The 16,706-nt window shown below is 39.9% G+C and overlaps 1 protein-coding gene across 1 annotated transcript in view; it reads right to left on the reverse strand.

The window, feature by feature from the left end:
- The window catches only part of LOC140113590 (vomeronasal type-2 receptor 26-like), a 103,187-nt gene extending 86,979 nt beyond the window's left edge, over positions 1-16,208 (reverse strand). The window contains exon 1 of the mRNA XM_072132649.1: positions 15,986-16,208. Within this exon, the coding sequence (XP_071988750.1) occupies positions 15,986-16,147 (162 nt within the window). The 5' untranslated portion in view covers positions 16,148-16,208. The remainder of the gene's footprint in view (positions 1-15,985) is intronic.
- Between the last annotated feature and the right edge of the window lie 498 nt (positions 16,209-16,706).

Below are 16,706 nucleotides of genomic sequence, written 5' to 3' on the forward strand. Positions count from 1 at the left end.
AGAGGCGATTTTACCATCACCATAGACAAAGGTTCTTTACTGTAAGAGCAGTGAGACTATGGAACTCTCTGCCGCAGGAGGTTGTTATGGCCGACTCTATGTACTTGTTCAAGAGAGGCCTGGATGCATTTCTGGAGAGAAAAAATATCACGGGTTATGGGGATAAAACATTTATTTAATTCTTAAAGGTTGGACTTGATGGACTTGCGTCTCCTTCCAGCCTTATATACTATGATACATACACACACACATACATACATACATACACACACACATACATACATACACATACATACATACACACAAATACACACACACATACATATACACACACACACATACATACATACACACATACATACACACACACACACACATACATACATACACACAAATACACACACACATATACACACATACACTCTGCTTTATAGTTTAGATTTTTCTGTAGCCGTCTCAGTGATGTTCTTTTCTGCAGGTCTGAAGATTAGACTTTGCTACATGTAGATGCCACTTACCTGAGTGAACCTATAGAGGTTGAGTAGTGGGAGCATGGTTTGACTGGTGTGATATTTAGTATCAATTGCAAAAGCAGCCACTTCCCCGTGATTCCAGCAAAAATAATTAGGAATCCTAAAATATCTTCCTGATAGGATCCTGAAGATGGCACTAGAAGTCAGCAATGGATTTCCACATGTATCAATCATGTGATATCCCAGAGTAACATTGGGGAGAAGATTAGGATCCTTATTAATCTCATCAACAGCAAAGATGAATGATAACACGCTCCTATAGTTTACAATGTCAACACTGGAAATGTTATCAATATAAAATAGTTAATAAACACAAAAACAAGATCTAACATAAAGACTATAAAGTAGGACAAATGCTGAGGGATAGAGAAGTAGAGATGAGTCATCTGTTCTTACACATTCGTAATATTCAGTATTTCTATGTTGGTTTGAGAGGGGTTTTCACATTTTCCCAATATGTGGTGTATTATTACGTCATAGGGTTGTGTTTGGAGACAACTTGGAGCCCTCTCCATGCACATTGGGGCACATTTACTAAGGGATCCACGGCCACACTTTCATCAGGTTCTCCGACTTTTTCTGTTTTGCGTCGAATTCCACTGGGATTTTGGCGCATGCAATCGGATTTTGGCACAATCGTGTGACAGAAATCGGGGAGGGGGGGGGTCGGATTCGGAAAAACCGCGGAATTTAAAAAAACAATTATGTTGCAAAATCAAGCACTTAGGCCCCTTTCACACTTGCGTTTTTCACGCACGTTTTCTGCGCGTGCTTTTGACGCACAGAACTTGCATTGCAGTCTGACCCATTGTAACCAATGGGTCTTTTCAGACTTGCATTTTTTTTCACGCACAGACGCGCATTTTTTTTTTAACGAGCGTTTAAATCTCGACATGCTCTACTTTTGCAAGTCATGCGCGTGAAAAACGCACCATACAAGTCTATGGAGATGCAAAAACGTATTGCACTCTGAGACACTCGCAAGCGCAATGCAAGTGCAATGCGTTTTTCATGCATCCATTGCCATAGAAAAGATAGAGCTCAGTCCTGAGTCCAGAAAACGCGCGTGAAAAACTGAGACACTGAACAAACTGATGAATGAAAACTGATTGCACTCTGATGCAAAATGTGCGATTTTCACTGACCAAAAACTGATCGCACCCTGATCAAACTCTGACGTGATCTGCAACGCAAGTGTGGAAGGGGCCTTACATGCACCGGGAATAGGTTGGTGAACGCCGCCGGACCTCGGCGCAGCAGCGACACCTGGTGGACATTGGGCACACGACCTTAGTGAATCGCCGGAAGACCCGAATGCTTGTCGGAGAACGCTCCACTGGATAGCGACAGGACCGGGTAAGTAAATGACCCCCATTGTGTTTTGGGTTTAATATACAGTAATATAATAGCATCCATCATGGCTGTTAAAGACCTGTCACCCTAAAAAAAAGCTCTAGGAGCTGTATACTAAAGGAAGCGGCTCCTAGCGCTACCCCTTTATTAGCAGTGTTAAACTGCTAGCTTTATTGGAACCTTCAGATAAAGCTATTGAACACCGCATTGCCATACCCTCAGAATACCGGACAGAGCTTACAGAGGTCCACTCCTCCCATGCCATACGCCATCGGACACTGCCAGGCTTCATGCGGCCTCCTTGTACCGTATCCTCATGAATGTGCTGGACTGCTGTTAGCTCAGTCCAGCGTTCTGCGGGTATGGCACTGCAGTGTTCGTTAGCATTATCAGAAGATTCCAATAAAGCTAGCAGCTTAACACTGCTAATAATGGGGTAGGGCTAGGAGCTTCTTACTTTAGTATACAGCTCCTAGAGCGTGGTTTTAGGGTGACAGGTCTTTAACAGCCATGATTGTTTGATTCTGAGGGTATGACAATAAGTAGTGCAGTGTTCTTTTGCATTATCGGAAAGTTTCAATTAAGCTAGCAGTTTAACACTGCTAATACTGGCGTCGCGCTAGGAGCTGCCTACTTAAGGGTGACAGGTCCTCTTTAACTTTCTCAATTTAGTTTTTAATTGTAGGAATGTGATTTTTGCTGGTGAGAGGTTCCAGTAGCTTCTGCTGTTCTCATTTTAAAAATGCCATTGTCAACATTCTGAATCCTTTCAGCAGTTTATATGAATTTATTTCACATTACCTGGCTCCCTACCAGCAACTAGTGGTGAGTCCTAGTGGTGAGTTTCTTCCAGCTACAATATAATTAAAGGAGGATAATGAGAGTGCGATGGTGCTAGTCTGAATGGTGACATACTTTCAGCAGGAGAAACTGAGGATTTGTGCTTTTCATCGGTGGTTAAAGAAGGAATAACGAGGTAGAAGAATAATATTGGGAGCTCCGGTCATAGTGAAATTATATTCTCTATTTCTGTGGACTTTTTCTAAGACTGTGTGGACCGGTCTTATACCGTGAGTAGCTCCTTAAGGGGCAAACTGTGCACCATGAAAAACTGTGTTTCCCTGCTATAAGAGTCCAGAATGGAATGATATCAGATCCGGACTAATAACCCATTAGATCACACAGTCTTACAAGGGACAACCGGAGTCCCCAGGTCCATTTATAAGCTGTTCATAGACTTTTATTACAAATGCACTGCAATACATTAGTAAAAACTAGTGCTCACATGATCACTACTTCATGTACTGTTAATGTAAAGAAAAAAAAAAAAAAAAAATATTTTAATAATTAAAATTCAATGAAATCACCTTTACATATAAAACATATAAAACAAGTCACAACACATTAGGTATCATAAGGTATACACAGTCCATCACAATAAAAATACGGTTATTCTGGTGAAAAAAGAAATAAATAATGTCCCCCAAAATATGAAAAAGTTATTAGCGTCAGAATAAAGTAAAAAGCCTGTTTTTTTGTTCAATAGCTTTTATTTCTTTAACTTTATCAAAACATAATGAATTCTATGTAAATTTTTCATCCCTGTGCCTGTCCCAAAACAAAGAATCATTTTACAAAATGAAGTTGTTCTCTAGGGTGAATGGGTTTCGGGTACCTCAGGGGTTCGACTTTTATTCAGCTTACGGGAGCAAATTTTAGGGCCAAATAAACATATTAATAACAAAATTCGAAAATTACTGATAAAAACCCTGATTTTGTTTCAAATTCTGAAAAATACTTAAAGGGTTAACAATCTTGCTAAATGCTGTTTTGAATTGAGGGGTCAAATCATTAGAATGGGGTAATCTGTGGCAGGTTTCCATAAATTTTTCAACTTTAAAAACCCCTATAGAAATAAAATGTATAAATCTGCTGTTCCATTTGTGATCTTTTAAGCATTGTAACAAAACTAAAGGACACTTATGAAACAACGTCTACACAAAGCTACGGTGCCCTACAAAGTCCTTTACAAAAATGTCCCAAAAAGTAATTTAAAAAAAGTTATGTGTGCCAAAATGGTACCACTGAAAATGGAAACCCAACACATAAAAAATAAGCCCTAAACCAACTCCGTCATCCAAGAAAATTTTTAAAGTTATATCTTCAAAAAGATGGCGATATGTAAATAAATTAGATTTTCTCTTTATTAGTTTTTCTTCAGTAAAATTTAATAAATATGTAAAAAAATAAATAAAATGAGCTATAAACATAATCGTAGTGATCTATAGAATACAGTTAATATGTTATTTTTATCTTTTACAAAAAAAATACAAAAAGAAAGGAAACCAAAATTGTCGATTTTCTTTTCCTCCATACATTCAAGAGTTAATAAAATCTCATCAATAAGCTAATGACTAGAGATGAGCGAGCACTAAAATGCTCGGGTGCTCGTTACTCGAGCCGAACATTTCCCGATGCTCGAGTGCTCGTTTCGAGTAACGAGCCCCATTGAAATCAATGGGAGACCCGAGCATTTTTCAGTAAAATTACATACTGAACGAGCACAGTGAAAGAACACAGTGCAGAATAGATTGCAGATGTTCGGGAACATCTGCGATCTGTTCCGGAGACACGCGTGCAGAACGGTGTTCTCCACAATAGTATTTGAAGAACAATATGTGTGAAGAACAACTTGCAGATGTTTGGAAAAATCTGCAAGTTGTTCTTCACACATATTGTTCTTCAAATACTATTGTGGAGAACACCGTTCTGCACGCGTGTATCCGGAACAGATCGCAGATGTTCCCGAACATCTGCAATCTATTCTGCACAGTGTTCTTTCACTGTTTTCTTCAATTAAATTAACCCCTTAACGCTGAAGCCACTTTTCACCTTCCTGACACGGCCCATTTTTTAAAATCTGACATGTGTCTTTTTAAGTGGTTATAACTTTGGAACGCTTTAACATATCCAGTTGATTTTGAGAGTGTTTTTTCGTGACACATTGTACTTCATGCTGGTTGAGAAATTTAATCAATATATTTAGTATTTATTTATGAAATAAATGGAAATTTGGCAAAAATTTTGAAAAAAACAATGTTTTCCAAATTCAAAATTTTCTACTTTTTGGAAAGTTGGTCATATCACTAAAATAACTTGATAACTAATATTTTCCACATGTCTGCTTTAACTTGGCATCATTTTTCAAACCTCTTTTCCTTTATTTAGGATGTTAGGAGGCTTATAACTTTAGGTGCAATTTTTCAGATTTTCACGAAAATCATCAAAACCTACTTTTGGAGGGTCAATTTAGTTAGAAGTGACTTTATAAGGCCCACATAACAGAAAACCCCCACAAATGACACCATTTTAGAAACTACACCCCTCAAAATATTCAAAACAACCTTTGGGAATTCTGTTAACCCTATGAGCGTTTCATGAGGGTGAAAGATAAATGAAAGTGAAATTAGAGAAATGTAATTTTATCTTACTATAGATTCATTGAACACTAAAATTTGCACCTTCACAATGGGTTAAAAAGGAAAATGCATTTTACAATGTTGAGGGCAATTCCTCCTGAGTATGCCAATACCCATTTTGTCACTGTACCATGCTGTACGGGCACAGGGGGGCACCTGGAAGGGAAAGAGCGTTGTTTCGTTTTTGCAGGGCAAATATGGCTGAAAAAGTTTTCATGTGTCAGGATGCATTTGGAGAGCCATAATGGTACCAAAACAGAGGAAAGCCCCAACATGAGACACCATTTTGGAAAGCACACCCCTTGGAGAGTTTAGCAAGGTGTAATATGTGTATTTGCCCCAACAGGTGTTTGATTCAATTAGGCCCCAAAAGGGAAAAAAGGTGAAAATTTTCTAAAAAAAGTCACTTTTACCCCAAATTTTTGTTAGCCACAAGGGATAAAAGATTAAACAACCCCATAAATGTGTAAAACTATTTCTCCTAAGCACAAAACTGCACCACTTTTGCATATAAAGTGTTGTATGGGTGCACAGTAGGGCTCAGAAGGGAAAGAGGGGCTTTGGCCTTTTAGAAGCCAGATTTGACAATCATCCTTTACATGTGTCAGGATGCATTTGGAGAGCCCTAGTGGTACCAAAACAGAGGGGAACCCCAACAAGTGTCACCATTTTGGAAAGTGCACCCTTTGGAGAATTCAGCAAGGTGTAATATGTGTATTTTCCCCTACAGGTGTTTGCTTCAATTAGGTCCCTAAAAGGAAAAAGGTGAACATTTTCCCCAAAAAGTAACTTTTACGGCTAATTTTTGTATCCCATAAGGCATTAAAGATGAAACAACCCCAAAAAATGTGTACTAGCATTCCTCCCGAGTATAAAATTGCCCCACACATGCAAATAAAATGTTGTATGGGTACGCAGTGAAGCTCAGAAGGGAAAGAGGGGCGTTGTCCTTTTAGAAGCCAAATTTGACAGACATCCTTTACATGTGTCAGGATGCATTTAGAGAGCTGTAGTGGTACGAAGACAGAGGGGAACCCCAACAAGTATCACCATTTTGGAAAGCACACTCCTTAAAGAATTTAGCAAGGTGTAATATGTGTATTTGTCCGTAAAGGTGTTTGATTTAATTAGGACTTAAATAGATAAAAGGTGAACATTTTCTTATAAAGGTCATTTTACTCCTAATTTTATATAGCCACAAGGGATAAAAAAATGTAATAACCCCCCAAAATGTGTAAACCTATTTCTCTCGAGTGTAGAAGTACCCCACATGTGTATATAAAATGTTGTATGGGCGCACAGTAAAAGGAAAGGGGAATGTTTGCCTTTTAGAAGCCAAATTTGACAGAAATGTTTGACATGCATTTGGAGAACCCTAGTGGTATAAAACAGAGAAGAATCCAAAAAGTGTCCCTAATTTTTGAACACACACCCCTTAGAGAATTTTGCAATGTGTAATATATGCATTTGCCCCTACAGGTGAATGATCCAATTAGGCCCTAATCATTAAAAAGGTGAAAATTTTCCTATAAATGTCACTTTACCCCTAATTTATGTAAGCCACAAGGGATAATATATTAAATAACCCCGAAAAAGGTGTAAAACTATTTCTCCCGAGTGTAGAAGTACCCCACATGTGCATATAAAATGCTTTATGGGCGCACAGTAGAGGAAAAGAGGGATGTTTGTCTTTTAGAGGCCAAATTTGTAAGAAATCCTTCACATGTGTCAGGATACATTTGGAGAGCCGCAGTGGTACCAAAACAGAGGAAAACCCGAAAAGTGACCCTAATTGTTGAATGTACACCCCTTGGGGAATATAGCAAGGTGTAATATGTGGTGTAGTGTAATACACGTGGTGAAATGAGCATTTTGAACATACAGGTGGTTTCCAAATATGATGTGCAATGGAGTCCAAGATGGAAATTTCAATTATTTCTGGAAAGTTCAGTGCCCGTTATGTGGCGCCCCTTATGAAATAATGGAGGGGTATAGGGAGCAACGGGACATAACAGTTGTTACAATTATTCATTTTACCAAAATTAATTCACAATAGGTTGGGCGTGAATTGTGAATGTTTAGTGTATAAGGAGGTAGAATAGACCAGGGGACCAACTAAACTTTTGTCACTCTAGAGTTGTCGCAGGTCTCTTAGTAGTATGTAGTGTCCATCCTTAGTATGTAGTGTCCATCCTAACTCCTCTTTTGGAACAGACTCTTTATTGAGTCTTATCTTTAGAAGCAGCAGAATTCACTGGGAAAATGCTGTCCTGGCAAAACACAGGAACATCTAAACCAGAGCGACTGGGGCCCCGTCCTTCTTGTCCCAATATTAGTTTCCTAATATCTTCCTCTTGAAAACGGAGAAATGATACGGCAGGACGTGCACATTGGAACAGCTCGTAAGAGTTGTACAGCATAATCTGTACAATGTGCACGGCCAGCACTTTTGTACCATATCTTCGTTTTTCGTAGGGAAATTATCGCCAAGTGTTGCTCTTATTCACCCTAGCGATGCCCATTGTGACGAATATTGCTGCTTTTGGCTGGACCAAATCGACCAGCCAATAGCGGCAAACATGGACAGAGGGGGGCAACAAAACCCCTCTGGACCGCAAGGCAAAATTGGTGGCTGTCAGGAACAGCCGCCACCCTGCCCCGATCACCGTGTCTACAGACATGGTGACCGGTATTACTGACGTCATAAGTAAATTCGCTGCTATTGGCTCATCTGAATTGATGAGCCAATAGCAGCAATAATAAACTGGGGGTGTGTGGGGGGGACGTAACCCTTCTGGTCCATGGGGCAGGATGGATGGCTGTCAGGAACAGCCGCCGTCTTACCCCGATCAGTGAACAGCTGCCGTCTTACCCTGACCGGTGTTGGAAAGTCACTACCCGCCGCACCGTTCTATAACAACGCTCGTTGGCTATAGGCTATACAATCTTTATTTATTTTTTAAGCAATTTAGACAAATAAGGGCTTATTTTTTGCGAGACGAGATGCACTGTAAAAAAAACTTTATTTTAGTGGGTTTTTAGCTTATTGAAGCAATTTTATTAACTTTTTACGTGTGGAGGAAAATAAAATCATCAATTCTTCTTTTGGATTTTTAGCATTTTTTGGGGGGGGTGTTCACTGTAGCATAACAATAATATATTATCTTTATTCTACGGATCACTACGATTACGGTGATACCTCATTTATATAGTTTTATTTTTATTTGTCCAATTTTATTGAAGGAAAACTAGAATAGAAAAAATTGCATTTGTTTTAGTATTGCCATTTTTATAGCAGCATAATTATAGTATTTTTTGGTTTACGGAGCTGGTTGTAAGCTTATTTTTTGCGTGACAAGTTGCTCTTTTTATTGGTATCATTTTGGTGCTTGTAACTTTTTCGGATCACTTTTTAGAACATTTTTTGTAAAGCAATTTGATAAAAAGTTTTAATTTTTGACAAGTTTTTGGGTTTTTTTTTTTACCACGTTCACCGAGCGGGTCCAATTATGATTAGGATTTATTGTACAGATTGTTACGGACGCATCGATACCAAATAAGTGGGGTTTTTTTGTGATTTAGTGTTTTTTATACTTTATTACTTGTGTAAAGGGAAATGTGGTGTTTGGGGGGACTTTCACTTTCTTTTATTATTTATTTTTATTGTAAAAAACGTTTATTTATTTATTTTTACTTTTTTTACAGGTAATGACATCTAAGCTTGAACAAGTGATCTTCTGATCACTTGTTCAAGCTTTTTTACAGGTTACACAGTGCAATACAGATGTATTGCACTGTGTAATGTAAGACACTGAGCATGCTGCGCATGCCCAGTGTCTTACAGCCGGGTCCTGCCAGGAGGCACGGACCCGGCTTCCGGAGGGAGATCTCGCAGCCCCGGGCACCGGCAGTCCCGGGGCTGCGATCGGAGCAGCGGACCCCCCCGGTAAGCGCCGCGGGGGGGTCCGATTCAACTTCAGGTAACTTTAAATGCCTCTAACACGCCGCGGTCAGCGCGACCGCGGCGTGTTAGGGGTTAACACCCGCGATCGGAGAAATCTCCGATCGCGGGTGTTAGAGGCGGGTGTCGGCTATAATATATAGCCGACACCCGCAGCTTCTGGCGCCGGCTCCGTTCAGGAGCCGGCGCCAGAAGCTTGACGTAATAGTACTGCATTTTGCGGGAACGCACCTCCCGCGATGCAGTACTATTACGTCAAATGTCGGGAAGGGGTTAAATGTTTTAATTGTATTTTTTTACTGTTCTTCACTTCTTTTTTTTTAATTAAATGCTCGTCATCGAGCAGGGCAAATACTCGTCCGAGCAATGAGCCGGTCCGAGTATGCTAATACTCGACCGAGCATCAAGCTCGGACGAGTATACTCGCTCATCACTACTAATGACCCACTAAAATGAAATATTTGTAAAGTGCATCTCATGTCGCAGAAAATAAGCCCTTATATGCTGTGAATGGTGCAGCTCCCCTCCGTGCCCGGCCCTGCGCCCATACAGCAGTCACCACCACATATGGGGGATTGTTATACTCAGGAGAGATTGAGGATCAAACTGTGTGGAGTGTTTTGGGTATTTCATCCACTGAGAATTTGTACATTTTTTGAAAAACACATTCAGTTAGCCAAAAAAATAGAAATTTCAATATTACACACAATTTAGTTTTATGAACTGTAAAACAATTAAAGGGTTAACAAACTTCATGAAAGTTGTTTTACATATGTTTAGGGTTGTAGTTTGTATAATGCTGTAATTTATGGGGTTTTACTTTTATTTCGGCCTCTCAAATTGACTTGATATCTGAGCAGGTCCATCAGTAGCAGGATTTTGTGTTTTTTCTGAAAATGTGAAAAATCGCACCTAAAGTTCAAAGCCCCGTAACATCCTACAACAATGAGAGGACGCATAAGAAACCATGTAAAAATAGAGTAGACATGTCACCAAAAATTTTCAAGTAACATAAAGTAGAAAGTGTCCCAAGACACTTCATTCAACTAAAGATAAATGACCTCCTTACGTCTTAACTTTCATACAAGTAATGGCTTCTTAATTACAAATGTTAAAAACGGACAGTAACATTGGGGCACATTTTCTACAGGGTCACCGAAGTTCACCGATAACATATATACTGCATGTGTTGTTTCCCCGCTCAGGTCCCCGGAGTTCACCTTTTTCTTCCAGGTGCATGTAAGTGCATTGGCTTCCGACACAATTTGAAAGTTAAATCCCGCGCTCAGTCCGAATCAGTCGTTTTAATTTTTTATCATGTTTTATTATTATTTTAACCATGAACTGGTAAGGTATCAACTACAGGAGGTCCCCTACTTAAGGACACCCAACTTACAGATGACCACTAGTTAAAGACGGACCCCTCTGCACTCTGGGACTATAGTAACATCCAGGGAGCTTGACCAGTGGGCAATGATAAGCTGTAAGGTGTCTGTAATGAAGCTGTACTGATCATCCTTGGTCCCATTACAGAAAAAAATTTGAAACTCCAATTGTCTGTGGGGCAAAAAAAAAAAAAAAATTGTCTGGAGCAGCAATTATAAAATATACAGTTCCGACTTACATAGAAAATTCACCTTAAGAACAAACCTATGCAAACTATCTTGTAAGTAACCCGGTAACTGCCTGTATCTCTATGACATGCTGCCAGTACCTGGTGCAGGAGGTAGTGCAATTCCAAATTGTCCGACAACATGACGCTGGATACACAATGAGACTGGAGGCTTTTAGTAAATCTGCCACAGTTGGGGGCATCAGAGAACACAAGCCCTGGCCTATGACTAAAGATTCTTTCCTTTGGAAGCGGCGCGTTAGGAACACCAGGAATACGGGGGATCAACCATATAACAGTGGGAATCCCTCCAACAAGCAGCAAGTATCCGGCACATATTTTATTCTAACAGATGATATACATGCAGGATACATGCTCGGTGTCAGAAGGTGTGTAGCATCATATCTCTCCAGATGTCCTGTCTGTAGAATTACGATGTTACTATAAATCTTCAGTGATGTTGTGAATCAGATGAAAAGAGCTTCAACATTTTCTTCAACCCCGCAGCGTATAGAAAGTAGAGGCAGATGGTGCCCCGTCTGACCTGGAGGTACCGGCGGAGCCTGTGCTCTGCTGCTCCAATCATTCTCTATGGCAGGGCTGCACATAGCCGGGGACGCGGCCTTGCTATTACTGCTGGTATATAATAATATAATAGACATTGGTGGATTGTTGTGGCCCTGATAAGCTGCGGTGATGTGTCTTGAAATCCTGACTTATATACTGGGACATTCATATTGGTTGGTGCCAGAGTATAAAACACTAAATTCTAGCAGACAACTTCTGGTGGTAACCACATTATTCTATTCACAGCCCAATAAGAGGCAATACTATATCACACCCCACTAACACGATCATTCACATGGAGGTTTATTCCAACACAAAATATCATTGGAAAAATCCCTCTCCCAATGTAGTCAATGGGAGGTCGACAGGTCAATTCACCAAGTCAAAGTCAAGTCAAAGAAGTGAGCGAAACCCAGACAATGCTGGTATCAAACACAGACTTCTGGCAGTAGCCCTTCTGTGTGACCGCCCCCTTACACAGTCCCTGAATCTTCTCAGATGAATAAATGGACCCTGGTTCTGGACTTTAAAGCTATTTCTATCACTGAGATCATGTGGGACATAAACCTGATCTCCCCATGTCTCCGGATGAAGCAGGAAAGTTGTTGTTTTGTGTCCATTGTTGGATTTTCTGCCCCTTCTATTGTTCTCCGCTGATCTTACCATCTCTTACCATCTGATATTAGGGTCTTCTGTATCGTGTGGTGTACTGTGTATTAAAGTACATATAAGCTAGAAACACACTCACTTTTGACAGTATAAATCTAAAAAATCTTTTCTTTCAAAAAATTCAGCTTTGCCAACAAATCTATGTGCAGAAATCAGACCGGCAATGGTGACATCTCCTTCACTGTAATATTCATATTCCACTAATGGCAGTAACGCTGATGAATACAAATGAGAAATATTTCTTTCATGACATGGTAATGATATTGAAAATGTGAAGACATAACAGGCAGTAAGAAGAAGAGAGCAGCTCATGACAGGGACAAGGTCTTCTCCTCCAGCACAGCGTCCCCCGGCTCTGCAGATCCTCAGCACAGGAGAGGCACCGGCCGTCACTCTCAGGGCCGGACTGGGAATTTAAAATGGCCCTGTAAAAAACTATAAAGTGGCCCCCAAGTGGGTGTGGTCAGATAATGTGGGTGGGGTTATAACTGACAAATTGTTTGTAGATGGCCTTAAGATAAGATAAGATAATCCTTTATTAGTCCCACAGTGGGGAAATTCACTTAATGCAAAACAAGAATATCTTTGCTAGTAAGTGAATCTAATGTGCAAAGAATGTGACCTGTCGATCAGTAAATGATGCAAACACACAACCCGAAAAGCCTTAAATACCTTCCCCCTGTGCCATACATGTACAATTCAGAGAAAGAATATATTGATACTGCCTCTATGTACAGGAATAATGCTGCAATAACACATTTAGAATAATACATTCAATCCTGCCTTCTATATACAAAATAAAACTACTACAATACCTTCTCCCATATACATGCCAACTACTATAATACTGCCCCCTATGTACAAGAATATAACTACTATAATACTGCCCCTATGTACAAGAATATAACTACTATAATACTGCCCCTATGTACAAGAATATAACTACTATTATACTGTCCCCTATGTACAGGGATATAACTACTATAATACTGCCCCCTATGTACAAGAATATAACTACTATAATACTGCCCCCTATGTACAGGAATATAACTACTATAATACTGCCCCCTATGTACAAGAATATAACTACTATAATACTGCCCCTATGTACAAGAATATAACTACTATAATACTGCCCCCTATGTACAGGGATATAACTACTAAAATACTGCCCCCTATGTACAAGAATATAACTACTATAATACTGCCCCTATGTACAAGAATATAACTACTATAATACTGCCCCCTATGTACAGGGATATAACTACTATAATACTGCCCCCTATGTACAAGAATATAACTACTATAATACTGCCCCTATGTACAGGAATATAACTACTATAATACTGCCCCTATGTACAAGAATATAACTACTATAACACTGCCCCCTATGTACAGGAATATAACTACTATAATACTGCCCCTATGTACAACAATATAACTACTATAATACTGCTCCCTATGTACAGGAATATAACTGCTATAATACTGCCCATATGTACGAGAATATAACTACTATAATACTGCCCCCTATGTGCAGCAATATAACTACTATAATACTGCCCCCTATGTACAAGAATATAACTACTATAATACTGTCCCTATGTACAAGAATATAACTACTATAATACTGCCCCCTATGTACAAGAATATAACTACTATAATACTGTCCCTATGTACAAGAATATAACTACTATAATACTGCCCCCTATGTACAAGAATATTACTACTATAATACTGCCCCCTATGTACAAGAATATAACTACTATAATACTGCCCCCTATGTACAAGAATATTACTATAATACTGCCCCCTATGTACAAGAATATTACTACTATAATACTGCCCCCTATGTACAAGAATATAACTACTATAATACTGTCCCTATGTACAAGAATATAACTACTATAATACTGCCCCCTATATACAAGAATATAACTACTATAATACTGCCCCCTATGTACAAGAATATAACTACTATAATACTGCCCCCTATGTACAAGAATATAACTACTATAATACTGCCCCCTATGTACAAGAATATAACTACTATAATACTGCCCCCTATGTACAGCAATATAACTACTATAATACTGCCCCCTATGTACAAGAATATAACTACTATAATACTGTCCCTATGTACAAGAATATAACTACTATAATACTGCCCCCTATGTACAAGAATATAACTACTATAATACTGTCCCTATGTACAAGAATATAACTACTATAATACTGCCCCCTATGTACAAGAATATTACTACTATAATACTGCCCCCTATGTACAAGAATATAACTACTATAATACTGCCCCCTATGTACAAGAATATAACTACTATAATACTGCCCCCTATGTACAAGAATATTACTACTATAATACTGCCCCCTATGTACAAGAATATAACTACTATAATACTGCCCCCTATGTACAAGAATATAACTACTATAATACTGCCCCCTATGTACAAGAATATAACTACTATAATACTGCCCCCTATGTACAGGAATATAACTACTATAATACCACCCACTATGTACAAGAATATAACTACTATAATACTGCCCCCTATGTACAAGAATATAACTACTATAATACTGCCCCCTATGTACAAGAATATAACTACTATAATACTGCCCCCTATGTACAAGAATATAACTACTATAATACTGCCCCCTATGTACAAGAATATAACTACTATAATACTGCCCCCTATGTACAGGAATATAACTACTATAATAGTGGCCCTATGTACAGGAATATAACTACTATAATACCACCCACTATGTACAAGAATATAACTACTATAATACTGCCCCCTATGTACAAGAATATAACTACTATAATACTGCCCCCTATGTACAAGAATATAACTACTATAATACTGCCCCCTATGTACAGGAATATAACTACTATAATACTGCCCCTATGTACAGGAATATAACTACTATAATACTGCCCCTATGTACAGGAATATAACTACTATAATACTGCCCCCTATGTACAGGAATATAACTACTATAATACTGCCTCCTATGTACAAGAATATAACTACAATAATACTGCCCACTATGTACAGGAATATAACTACTATAATACTGCCCACTATGTACAGGAATATAACTACTATAATACTGCCCACTATGTACAGGAATATAACTACTATAATACTGCCCACTATGTACAGGAATATAACTACTATAATACTGCCCCCTATGTAAAGGAATATAACTACTATAATACTGCCCCCTATGTACAAGAATATAACTACTATAATACTGCCCCCTATGTAAAGGAATATAACTACTATAATACTGCCCCCTATGTAAAGGAATATAACTACTATAATACTGCCCTCTCTGTACAGGAATATAACTACTATTATACTGCCCCCTATGTACAGGATTATAACCACTATAATACTGCCCCCAATGTGCAATAATATATCTACTATAATACTGCCCCCTATGTACAAGAAAATAGCTACTATAGTACTGCCCCTATGTACAAGAATATAACTACTATAATACTGCCTCCTAGAGGTGAGGTTGTGTGATCGTTGAGCTCCTGACCCCTTCTGATGTCTGGAGACAGCCCAGGGCGGGGCCACCCTGGGTGGGGAAGCTCCCCAAGCAAGGCCCAGGCTCCAAGGCCTAATCTGGCAGATAACACCCAGCCAGCTCAAACAAGGGATGTTAATCCCCAAGTTTCTGTTAAAGGAACAAATGTCAGCAGTGCAAGTTCCAGTGCGAGTAGGAAAGTTTGTGTCGACAATGAAGAAGTTACAAGCAAGAAGCTGGTAAAACAACCTACCAGTGAAAATGTTGGATCATCTGTGAGCAGAGCAAAAGTGCCTGAAAGTCCAAAGGCAAGAAACATGCAGAGTGTGCAGCAGCCTCCATCCCAGGCCTCAGGTGGACAATCCACCTCCACCCCGGGCAGGCAGAGGAGGACATCGCTGGAGAGGCAGACCATCCAGGAAAACCTGCAGCAACGAGTGATGTTACCAGCGGAGCGCACCAGGTCTGGGGGAATGCATACCTCCCAACCGTCCCGCTTTCGGCGGGACTGTCACGCTTTTTAACCCCAGTCCCGCCGCCCCGGGAGGATAAGGGAATGTCACGCTATTCCCCGCATTGTCCCGGGCCAGGAGACTGAGTCCCGTCTCCTGATCCCGGGACCAGGGTCCGACTTGCCTGGCTGAGAGTAACCGCGGTGACCGCGGTACCGCGAGGGGGAGGGGGGGCGGGGGGTTCGGGTGGGCAGGGCACACCTGCTGGCTGCAGCACACACTACCTCTGGGGATCATCACAGCAGTGAATGTGGTCAAGGACCTTCGATGAGGTCATGACCATGTGACGCCTATGTGGGAGGAGCTACTGAAGACCCCGGTAGAGGTTGCTGCCATGCATGCAGAGGTATGTATGAGAAGGTATGTTATACAGAAGCAGTGCAAGGAGGTGAGACAGGTATATAATGTGTGGGGGGGGGGGCAGTGTGACAGGTATATAATGTGTGTGGGGGGGGGGCAGTG

Source organism: Engystomops pustulosus, chromosome 1 (assembly GCF_040894005.1).
Source record: "Engystomops pustulosus chromosome 1, aEngPut4.maternal, whole genome shotgun sequence".
Classification (NCBI taxonomy): Eukaryota; Metazoa; Chordata; class Amphibia; order Anura; family Leptodactylidae; genus Engystomops; species Engystomops pustulosus.